The sequence below is a fragment of the Dermochelys coriacea genome, chromosome 9 (genome assembly GCF_009764565.3).
Source record: "Dermochelys coriacea isolate rDerCor1 chromosome 9, rDerCor1.pri.v4, whole genome shotgun sequence".
Taxonomy (NCBI): Eukaryota; Metazoa; Chordata; order Testudines; family Dermochelyidae; genus Dermochelys; species Dermochelys coriacea.
The window spans coordinates 50,068,748-50,081,099 of record NC_050076.1 but is presented as its reverse complement, the minus strand read 5'-3'; the positions used below and the strand labels follow the sequence as shown (position 1 = coordinate 50,081,099).

The following is a 12,352-nucleotide window of genomic DNA, read 5'->3' as shown; positions in this document are numbered from 1 at the left end:
CAAGGGCTGGGAGAGTTGCTGCAGTCCTACACAACCCAAGCTCCCCAATCAACACCCCTCACCTCACCCCATGCCCCCGAGTGCAGTGTGCACGCCTGTGTGGCCCTTTGTGGCCTTCTGCACAGCTGTGCACCTTAGAGGGAACGTAGCTCACCCACCATGTCTCTAATATCCTGAGACTGACATGGCTACAACACTGCATACTGTATTTATGATGTAAGGCATATTGGTTAGCTTTGATTGGACAGATGTGTCACACTACATTCTGTTCCCTGACAGGTAAAGTGTAACAATCAGATTTGGATACAAACACCCAACTTAAAAGTTCAAAATTTGATTTCTGCAAATATTCTCTAATATATGCTTAAAATTCACGGTGATTTACAAACAATCCTGCTCATGAATGTGTTTGCAAGGACCCCACTCCTCCACCTCCACCTATGTGTCTTGACACCTGTTCCACCCACAGCCACACTAACTTTAATGGCACTTCACACAAGTGCAATGACCAGCCAGGTGGATGGAAGATCAGGACATAAAATATTTGTGGAAAACAGAAAAGGGCCACAGATCAAATAAAACAATTTCCATGATTTACTGAGTTGCTCACCTGGCTTAATTCATTATTATCATATAAATATATGATTGGAATCAGGGACAAATGTGAATGGGAGACTCAGAAGAAAGAGTGTGATGCAGTATTAAAGGCAGAAGAAAACCCATAATGGAACAAATCCTGCTTGTCTTACTTTTGGAAGGAATCCCTTGTCTTATTGGGACGCCTTACCCGAGTAAAGCCAGTAGGGTTTGGCTAACTTGTACACAGGATTATATTCTGTTGTCTCTCTGTGTTGTATAAATCTCCAAATAAAATCTTAAAAGTTTGTAGAGCAGAAAGCATTGAGTCAAGATTTTAAATACATATTTTCTTCATAAAGTTCAGTAGAAGCCAAGTATTCTGGTAAAGTACTTTTTATTTATTTACAGTATTTATGTTTTCTATTTGTACATACCTACAGCAACATCAAAAATTATTCACAAAAGCTTAACTAAGTGTAAAAATGTTATTTCATTGGACATTTGACCTATCAGCTTGATATTATGGAAAATGTTGACTTTTTCCCCCCATGCAGTATCCAGATTGTCTGAGCATCATTTTTAAGTTTTCTGATACATTTAGGGTCACATTTTTTAAAGAAGTCTCTAAACATGCACACCTAAATTTGCACACTTTCGTGTACAATTTTAGTCACCCAATCTTTTGAACACAAACTCAGATTTGCAGATGTGAGTAGTGGGGCATGCAAAAACTTGAGCACATGAAAATGTGCGCGCAAAATATTAGGAGTGTAAATTTAGAGTTCAAGCTCAGGCTATTTTGAAAATTTAGACCCCATGTGTATATAAAGTTTAACCAAGGAAGTGTTTTCTCAGTGCTACCAAAACTATGGTTCATTTTACATTTTAAATAAGGCTTTTATTTCTGAGATACTAGATAATTATCAGCTTCTCACATATTCATACTTGCCTCTCTGTGCAGACCCATTACCAAGAGACTTGTAGCAATAAGAAGAAATGGCCACTCACTTATTGCCATGTCCACATTGGAAAAAAAAGTGTTAGGTGCTCACTTTTATATGATTTTCAGAGTGGGAAAACAATTACATTAAACTTATATAAAATTGTATTTTCCTTTGCAACCAAATGGAAACAGTTATCCAATACATAACATTCAAACTCTGGGCCAGACTGTGATTGCCTTTTGCTCACACGTTTCCTTTAAATTAATAGGACTACTCAGAAAAGTAAGGCAATTATAATCTGACACTGCTTAGAAATAAAGGATAAAGGTTTAAGATTACAATTGTGACAATTGGTTAGTGGAGTTACAGTCCTGTTCTCTTGACCTGAAGCTCAAACTGCAAAAGGAGTTTTTTAAGGTAGAGTTGAATTCTTTAGTTTGCCCTTTAGTGCTAAGTATACATACCGTGTGGCGATTTTGACTCTAATAACGCCATTTCCTAAACTGAAAACCAGGAAGCAGTTGGTAAATGTACAGCAGGAGGAAAGTAGTAACCCTGAATTGCAGTTTGGAAGAGCTTCTCGCTGCACTCACTTCTTTCTATGCACATTTAACTCCTGAAGCTGAATTCAGTAATAATGTAGGGTCTGATTTGCAGCATAATCTTAAATGGTTTTCCCTTTCTGTGCCCACAACTGAGTGGATGTGAATTCTCGCAGACACAATATTTCACAATTTAATTACAGGCATAATTTCAGCCATTTAGTTGTCCAAGTATCTGACTGCAATGAGGAAGGTAAATGCTGTTTCTACAAATAACTAAAGCCACAATTTTCAGTGCCCACAAATTGTAGGCACACAGACAAAGGCCAGGTTTTAATAATCTGATCCTTTAAATGCAGTAAAATCTGGGCTATTATCCATGTACATTAATTCCTGGATGTGTGCGCGTGTGTGTGTGTGTTACTATAGCAATGTCAATGGGAGATAATTTTCTAATAATGTGTCCATTCTCCTGCAATCTAACCTATTCAGCTAATACTATGGAGAAGTATTTTATAAAGCAGTGAACTGAATCTGGAGGTACAGGTATGACCAAACAAGTCCCTTAAGCCATAACTTGCCAGGTCCTCTTGGTATCTTGAAAGTACAAGTCTTGCAGTGTGCTACCTGTTTGATGCATCTTGGTGTCACAGTCAGCTGGTGTTCCTTATCACTGAGACAAGCCAATCTTTCAGCAATAATCTCAGCAAGATCTTGCATTTCACAGCAATAGGATCATTTCCCCAAGCCAGTGATGATATTACATCCACCTATTTCTTTTTGGCAGAAGATCAACACAACAGTTATAGAATTTGTGAGAGTGAGAGTCCACCCTTGTCTTCTAAAAATGTAAAGAAACCCCAAACAATCCTTTTGACCCGTTCTACTGAGCTGAAAATGACATCAGTACCTGTTGACTGTGTGGCAGTAAAATGCTATCTCTTAGATTTTTTCATAGCACAAAATGTGCTGGCTGTTATTTGAGTCTACTGTATTCCTCAATTTCTCTCTTCAAAAAGGAAGTATAATATAAGTTAAGCTTAGGTTCAGAAATGCATATGTTTTACTTAAAAACATTCATCTGTTCAAAATTCAAAATAAACTTTATGGGATACAGTGTGTTTTTTTAAATAACATTTCATTCAAACTGTATATAATTCATTAAAGTATTCATACAGCAAACAATGGTTAACCCTTGAAAATGTGTAGAAAAAGATTTTCACACAAAAAAGGAAAACAAAATTCTGAGGTATCACACTCACACATACACCCAAACACACACGCAGGCTGCAGCAAAGCAGAAGATTGTAGGCCCAAAAGAAAATGATGATTGATTGTTCTATTAGAGAGTCCAGGTAGCTCAGGAAAAAACACAAAAACAAAACCCCCCACAATAGTCCTCTGAGTAAAGAACTACCTCAAGAAAGTTCAAGTGCATTGGAGACCTGATCACCTAAACTGTTTCTGCAAAGCAGTTCCCTGCACCTGAGAGAAATGCAGCCCAAGGTGACTTGTGCAAATATAAGGAATCAGTTGAGGCTATTTCCTGTTAGTCCTTAAACACACGAGGGGTGTCCAAAGATTCGCTTAGTCTTTGATCATGCGAGATACTGCTGGAGTGCCGTCTTTGCCCTGAAATCACAAATATTCCATTAACCATTGAATCTGGACTTCAAAAAACAAACACCTGCTGGAGATTCATGGTTAACATTTATCCCATATGACATTCTGTGAACAAGGCTAGCGTGTGAGGGAGGAACTGTTAGTGTGGCAATAAAAGGTAAACTATTAATATGTTAAGATGGCAAAGCCTGAGGTTTCTCAGCAAAAGTACAGCCTAATGCCATTTGTGCTGTTTTCTTCAGCTAAGAGGAAAACTCTTATGCTACATGAGCAACGAGTAGTGCCAAACACTCATTAAACCAGATCTAATCCACTGGTCCAGATTGCACCCCAGAATGTGACAACATGGATGGCCTCTTTGCCCCAGGATTGCACTAGTAGCTCATACTGAGTTATCTGTCCACTCTACTCATAGAGCCTTTGCAGGGTCACTGCTTTCCAGGATACAATGCCCCATTCTGTAGGTATGGGCTGCATTCCTTATTCCTAGATGTAGAACTTTGAACTTGGCTGTATTTAAATGATCCCTTGAAATATGTGACTACTTATGCTAAATAATATGTTCCACCTTGTGTTTAGCTGGGACACTCTGAGTACGTTTCTCAGATCTGAAGAAGAGCTCTGTGTAAGGTTAAAAGCTTGTCTCTCTCACCCAACCGAAGTTGTTCCAAAAAAAGATATTACCTCACCCACCTTGTCTCTCTAATATCCTGGGACTGACATGGCTACAACACTGCATACTACTAAAGTTACACATTAAATCTGCAAGACTGGATAAATTATATTCAAGATTAAAAAAATTAGCAGAGGATACTGAAACCCCCTTAATTTTTAGTAAAACATAGAATACTGGAAAAGTGCGAATGTTGTGTCAGTGTGTACTGCTGTTTTTGAGGAGGGAGATAATGTATGAGTTGATAACCATCTTGGTATCTGTCCTGCCTTAGAACTTGTCATAAATCCTACTTAGCGAACATTCTTCACATAAGATGAATATCATATTTTATTCCTATGTGGCAGGACTCATCAATGTAAAGGGAAAGTCAGATACAAATGTACAAAAAGGCACTGTTGCGTGGATTTTTCTGTAATCCAAATGCTTTCAAAACAAGATGCATTTTTTTAAAAAAGTACAGAATTCTCTCTGATCTCTATTTTGGGGGATCTTTTATACTTACTTGTCACAAAGATTTGGATCTGATGACTGACTCAGTTTGTGTAGGATATCTACTATTCCGATATCTCGTAGTTTATCTTGGCGTTCTTGTGAACCTAAAAAAAAAAATCACATTATAGCGGATAACATCAAATAAGTGATTTATTAAAAATGATAAAAAAGAATTGGAGACAGGTATGTGCTATGAGGGGATATAATGTGTGGATGCAAATAAAATTCTGTGCTAAGAAGCCCTTTAAGTTGACTTAACCTATGGCTGCTGTGTCTTTTCCTTTTGGAAGAAGCTACTAAATTTTTTTCCCTTCAACTTTTTCATATGAATAAATGAGAGAAAATTAAACAGGCTAGAACCTTAAGAGATATTATAAAGTAAGGAGTTTGACTCTGATTGGCTTCTTCCTTTGCAACTGTCTCTGATACTGGGTGTATTTAGCTGAAAACTTGTTACAGAGTTAAACTTCTAGCACTCAGTGTACAACGCAAGCTAATATAGGAAATCAGAATGCTGGAAATACAGCGTGAAGTTTTATGTGCTGAAGTGAGATTTGTTCCTGATGCTCCACATTCTCAAATTACTCAGCAGGAGAGTGGGAGATCAAACTACAAAAATAAGTCTCCTTGTTCAGGAACACCACAGCAGATTTAGAGAATGTAACCACCAATCTAAGAGTCATTGTCCCCCAACCCCATCTCCACTCACACCACCCCCTCCCTAGCACTGCTCCAATCTCCTGCTCTGCAACTCCGTGGCTTCCAACTCCTGATTCATAGAATATGTCTGTACTGCAATGCAAGTCCGAGCTTAGACTCAGGCTCAAGCCCAAACTCCTTCCTGTCTAACACATAATTCTGTCTGATCCGGGCCCAAGCCCAGGACCCCACAGGGGTGAAGTGTTTGAGCCCAGGCCCTGCAATGACTTGGGTTCAAATGCCATCATTTTGCAATGTGGAAATAGCTCAGGCCCGGGCCTCCCAGACTCAGGACCTGAGAGTCCACCAATGCTATTCCACACTCCCATGGGATGGTGTCCTCTGTGCTTTTTAATCCCAAGACTGGCCAATCAAGTCCCAGGAAATGGAAGCCACCCCTCTAGGTCAAGTAGAGCTGCTCAGCATTTAACCCTTCCATTTTATTCTGACCGCTGAGCTGCAAGCAGAGCGAACCTTCTCCTGAGTTTGTAATGGCCACTGACATGAAGAAGTCCTTTGCCAAGTGTGCTGCTACGTGGTCACAGGAGCAGAGTCTGATTTTGGTTAATCACTGGTGAGAGGTGAGCAAACTGTTTGACTTCACCAAGTATTCCAGGAATGACCAGAAGTACCAGGAAAGAGCAAAGAAGCTGGCAGCACTGGGGATTCGCTTGACTGGTTAACCAGTGCAGGGAGCAGATTAAGCAGCTCAAAATGACCACTGTAAACCAGGCATGAGAACTGCACCTCTGGAAACTCTTTGTCATCCTGCCCCTTTTACAATGAGCTTGAGTGGGTGCTGGAACTGTGCCAAGCACTGAGCCCCAAACACATCACGACAGCCTGGTAAGCTTGGATGGTGACCTTCTCACCCCCAAATCCAGTATAGGACTGCACCATGTACCAGATGAAGCTGCTGAAGTGAACAAACTGGGACAGTCCCTGAGGAAGCTTTGCAGCACATTCTAGGTCCCTACTCAGAGGAGCTATTTGATGCCCTGCTGGCAGAGCAGCCTGCCACACAACTGGCAGCAAAAAAAGGAGGTAGTAGCCCCTCAGCCTGGTTAGTTTCTGGCTCCATGTTTGTTGTTGTTAATATAGGGAAGGGAGTGATTTCCAGGTTGTGACCCAACACAAAATTTATTACAAACTTCAGGAAGAAGCGTGTATCCACTAATGGTGGATTTTATTACCATTACTGCACCATATCAAATAATGTATATTTCAAATAATAAAGGTAAACACAGAAGGGGCAACCTGTAAGTTGTATCCAAATACTCTTTCTCAATACATTCATCTACTCAAGCGATACTATAAATTCACAGGTTCTTGGTCCCCACCCTCCACTGTATAAGCAACTGTGTCATTCACAATCAATTCTCCCCCCACCCCATTTCATTAAGTGAAAATTGGAATACCTCATTTACTGCCAATCTTGTACAACAATCACATTCATAAACGCATATTCTCCGTCTTCCATTGGGTCATGCAAGTCCATAATGTGGGTGCACAAAGCATCCCCGATGTGCATTGTCCTTCAGGAATCATTAAGCTGTGTCACAGCCACCAGCTGGGGATCTTCATCTCATTGCCCTCCCTCCCCCAGGCTCCCTATTGTCTATCGATCACTTGCTGCATTTGCATCTAGACCTTAAGATCACTGGGGCATGGACTGTATTTCACTGTTTGTATAGGGCATACATAGTCAAGACTGAGTCCCATTGTACTACTACCTAACATTTGCCATTCTCTCCCTTGAAAGGATTTTGTTTTGACAATACTTTCTGTCCAAGACAATACATAAAAGTATGAGTCTCTCTTACCTTCTTCTTCATTCCATATGAGATTAGATATGCAAAACATGGCGGCAAGCTGAAGTTTAGCATTCGAATGACTCTGAATATAGAAACAGAATTTTTGGAGTTTTAGAAGCTAAATATCACAAAACTTTTTAGATGTACATTTTCTAACATTTACTTAAGGTCTGAGGTAAAAAATTGTGGGCAATTCCTCATCCACGATCTGCACCAAAGACATTACTGCTATTTAGGGCAGTCAGGTACAGTGTTCTTTGAATGGAGAGTTACTTTGTCCTTAATTTCAAAACAGATTCTACCTTCACCATACTGCAGCCATTGTTACACTCAATACACTAACCATGAAGCCAAGAGGCTCTTGCTGCTGCCACTCTCCCATTTGGCATCAGGTTCAGTCCAGTCCAGCCTATAGATCATCAAGAAGATTGTACCAGCAACACTGCTCCTGAGCATAACTGTATTCTCCTCAGACTTGCTTTCTATTTCCGGACTCTCACTCTCAGGCAGCTGGGATGAGCCTGTTAAAAGCTGGAGTTTCCTCAGAACTGCCGTGTTTCTGTTATATCTTGAGATACCAGCAAGTTCTTTTCAACACAGTTATAAAATATTTGTTTTGATTCTGCCTTGGCATGTTGTTCAAGAGGCACCAAATGGAAGGACAACTATGCACAGATTGTGTGCCCCGATTCCTATAGCAACTAGCCTGGTCTTTAATAGGTATTGGGGAAACATTTCTGTTTAGATTTCTCTGCTGAACTGGTTGTGTAACAAAGCATTGGTCCTGGTGCTCAGACACATATCCTTCACTCTGTTCCAAGGCTCAGTTGCCCCTTTAATGATGAGTTCATGGAGCACATGACAGGGATCATGTGACTGCAGATTGAGAGGGCCCTTCCATGTGCGAAACCAAGCAGGCTTGAGGAGGGTGGAGAAACCAAACTTTTTGAGTTGAGCTCCCCATTTGAGTTGCAATTTTTTGTTGCACCCCCTCCCAACTCAAACAGGTTTGGAAGCCCACTAAGGTGAGTCAGGGGTGCAGGTGGTGCTCCGTCCCTGAGCCCTGCTGTGCGGGACTGGCCTGAGCCACCTGGCGTTGCTACTCCCCCTCCCCGCCCTGCTGAATGTTTCTCACATCCCACAGTTTGAAAATCTCTAGAAGCTGTTGCTGGAAGGCAGAAAACTGGGGGGAGGGACATGACCACGCATGTCCCCTCACATGTTGCCTCTGCTACCTGTATGTGGCAGACTATTAAAAGAAGCCTAAAAGTCTGAAAACCATTGACCTACCCCAAGAGAAGAAGCAAAAGTATGAGCTCATCTCTATCCCAATGAGATGCTAACTAGAAGAGTACAGATCAGTGTTAATGGCACACAGGAAGGTTAGCAAACAAACACTGGAGTCCATGCTCACCCCAGCTAAAGGACATGCAACAAAGCAAATATTTGAGGGGCCGAACAAACCTGAATCTGTTGTTTTTCAGACCATACTGCAAGGCACTTCTTTTCAGGGCTGTTGAAGGCTAGTCTTGCTAGGGGTGATGTGTGGAAAGGGTGGATTTGATTTAAATCACTAGTCTGGAAGACCCTATTTAATCATGGATTTAAGCATGGATTTCTACATAAAAATGCATTCTTGTTGGTTGTTGTAACCTTAAGATATATTCTTCACAATTCAGAGATAGATTTAGGTTTCATTTTTAGAAGGTAAAAAGAACAGGAGTACTTGTGGCACCTTAGAGATTAACAAATTTATTAGAGCATAAGCTTTCGTGGGCTACAGCCCACTTCATCGGATGCATAGAATGGAACATATAGTAAGATATATAGATAGATAGATAGATATACACACACACACACACACACACACACACACACACACACCCCTTCCTATATGTTTCATTCTATGCATCCAATGAAGTGGTATGCATATCTCTCTCTCTCTCTCTCTATATATATATATATCTTACTATATGTTCCATTCTATGTATCCGATGAAGTGGGCTGTAGCCCACGAAAGCTTATGCTCCAATAAATTTGTTAGTCTCTAAGGTGCCAAAAGTACACCTGTTCTTTTTGCGGATACGGACTAACACGGCTTCTACTCTGAAACCTGTCTTTTAGAAGGTACACACTATACATTTTTAAAGTGATTTATTTTGAAAACTTTTCAGATTAGTTTTACAGCTATATCAGAAAATGAATGATTGTTTGATTGTTTCATTTACCAAAGGTAATTGAAATGGATATTTATGAAGTCACTGGGAGGTGAACTATCTCCAGTTCAACATGTTAATCATTAATATTTGGAGGATTTTCTTGCCATGATGTATTAGGAGAACACCACCAGACAGACATTTAAATTGTTTTATTCAACTAAAACAACAATGTTACGTATTCTGGATGTTTTTCTTCAATAGCAAACATATAATATTTTAACAAAACAAGCATATGATTTTTTTAATTTAAACATTCACATTTTTTAAAATCAGGATTGTTTTGGTTAAAATTGTTTTAAACTACAATAGTTAAATGAAATATTGAAAAAACCCAACAAAAATTAAATTGACTATGTCAGCCAGGTCAACATGAGAAACTTAAAATATTGGCTTCTGCAGCTAACTCAGTCCTCTTCGCTGTCATTTTCCTGTTTGTTCATAATCTGGAAAAGAAAAACAAGCTTTCCTGCTTTTTCAGGTCCCAAACAATTTCTCAATTTGGAATGAATTAGTCCAAAGGAAGAAAATATTCTTTCTACACCGGAAGAAGAAGCTACTGCTGTTAAAAGCGAGATTATCACTTCAACAGTCTCTGAATCCAAGTGCTTAAGTGACTTCCTCCAGTTCACTGATGTGACTTTCTTTAAAACATTATCAGCAAACATATATTTCTTGAATGGGTCACCCTTAGCTCTGAAGTTTATTATAGTTGGCATTAGGGAGAGATGATTGCTGGATGTCCACGTCATAGCCAACTCCTTCTTCAGCAGTTAAGGTTTGACCTTGGTGCCGAGTATTGAGACTATTTGCAAGAAAATGAGCTGGAGATAGTGCTTGTCCCATTTGTTTATTTAATGCTTGTAATTTAACTCTGCCATTGCATATTTCTCTTTTCAAGATCTCACTTAGTTCCTTCCAAATTTCAACAGCATCAGCAATAAAACAGCTATTTCCCTGCATTTTGTTCAAGGCTACAGAAAATAGGCTTCAGGGTACTCAGCATGAGTTCAACATTTCTCTTAAGCCCAATGTTGAGAACTTGGGCTGTGATAGTGCCATTTTTTTTTTCACTATTTTGTTCACAAACTGTCATCAGATTAGGCCAGTTCTTGATATACTGCTCAAAACAGTCCACCACTGAGTTCCATCGCACATCTTGTGGGAGAGTTAGCCTGGTTCCTCCCACTTTTTTCAGAGCAGCTACTGCAAAGTGGTTGTTACGGAATTATTTTGCAATTTCAACATTAGCCTTTATTTGTGGAACACTAAAGTCTTTCGCTAGGAGGTGCATCAAATGAGCACTGCAACCGTATGTTATTAGCTTGAGACTCTCTACACGCTCTTCTAAATTTCTTCTCATCTTGCATACATTTGCAGCATTGTCTGTGACCAAGCTGCATACTAGACATTTGAATTTTTTTTCCAGTTTGTTATAGCTTTTACTGCTACTTCTTGTAAGTATTCTGCTGTGTGTACATTTCCTGATGTATCAATTGTTTCTGTAAGAAAGACATTCCCTTCTTCTGTTGTCACATAAGCACGTACAACAGGATCATTGTGGACATTGCTCCACCCATCAAGACTCAGGTTAATAATTTCACTCTCTAGACCTTTTGCAAACTGCTCAATTTCTCTTTCGTACACTTTATCCAGCAATTTGCCTGCAACATCTGCTCTGTTAGGCGTACTGTATCCTCGTCTTAATGACTGAACCATGTTAATGAACTGTGGGTTCTCAGTCATACAGAAAGGAGAGTTTGTTGCATAAACAAACTGGGCAATTTTTTCATCAATTACCCCATTTTGTAATCTGCTGGTTCTTATCACAAATTTATCTGTGGTTGTTTCTGGATGATGGAGATTTTTTTTTTCCTTTTTGCTACAGGTGATATACTGTGGCTGTGTGACATACATGATGTGACTGAAACACTAGTATTGGCAGATAACTCTGAAACTATAGAAAAATGATGGTGATCTTGAAGGTGGATAGATTTTCAGAATCCTGTATGTTGAGGATGGATTCTCCTAAACAAAATAAGTCAATGTAGTTATTTAATTATTATTACCGTACTGCTCATTTAGTATTACTCATTGCATTCATTGACACTCAGTACTAGTTTAAAGGTGAAATTGTAAAAGGAAGATCTGTCTATTTCAGCTATTTATTTTTTATCACAACTGCATCTAAAATGGTAGTACCATGGAGTAACAACTATATTTTTTGCTCAAACATGAGAATTCAAGACTATTCCAGAAGGAAGGCATGCAGTCCTGAAGAAAGACATATGAAATAAAAAAGTTTACCAACCTAAAGGTCCTGTATGTTCAGACATGTTCTTTTCATCATCTTCAACTGCAGCTTCCTCCTGAGAAGGAACACTTCTCATGCTGTTGTTTCATTTGGGTAACCAAGCCTTGCACTTCTTTGTTGCACTGTTTGCATTTTGCATGCATGCCCGTCTTACCCACAGGTAGAGGAACTTCATTAAAATATTCCCAAACTGGGTCTCTTTTACGGTCCGTTACCATTACAGATTTTCCCTTCTAGTGAGATAATGGTATGGTAGATCTCAAATCAATGAAGGCTACACTGAGAAAGACCTCAAGACTTCTGGAATATGCTGCTCAAACAGTTTCACTTTTGTTTCTACTGCCTGTCCCTCCCTTCTCACATTTATCTCCAGACTTCTTCTCCTTGTCCAGATCTATTCCGCCCCCAACAATCTTCTATTCATTGAACTTTTTGAAACTTTGCACTTTTAGA

At 39.6% G+C, this 12,352-nt stretch overlaps 1 protein-coding gene across 30 annotated transcripts in view; it reads right to left on the bottom strand.

Moving 5' to 3' along the window:
• Positions 1-956: 956 nt before the first annotated feature.
• The window catches only part of ARMC8 (armadillo repeat containing 8), a 192,342-nt gene continuing 180,946 nt past the window's right edge, over positions 957-12,352 (bottom strand). For 15 of the 30 annotated variants that reach the window (XM_043492813.1, XM_043492830.1, XM_038415458.2 and 12 more), the window contains 3 exons: positions 7,379-7,451; positions 4,867-4,960; positions 957-3,697 (listed from right to left, as the gene is read on the bottom strand). In XM_043492813.1, coding sequence (XP_043348748.1) covers positions 3,664-3,697; positions 4,867-4,960; positions 7,379-7,451 — 201 coding nt within the window. In that variant the 3' untranslated portion in view covers positions 957-3,663. Of the gene's footprint in view, positions 3,698-4,866; positions 4,961-5,556; positions 7,216-7,276; positions 7,452-11,736; positions 12,133-12,352 lie in introns of those variants that run through there. The other 15 variants (XM_043492812.1, XM_043492824.1, XM_043492816.1 and 12 more) reach the window with 9 other exon arrangements.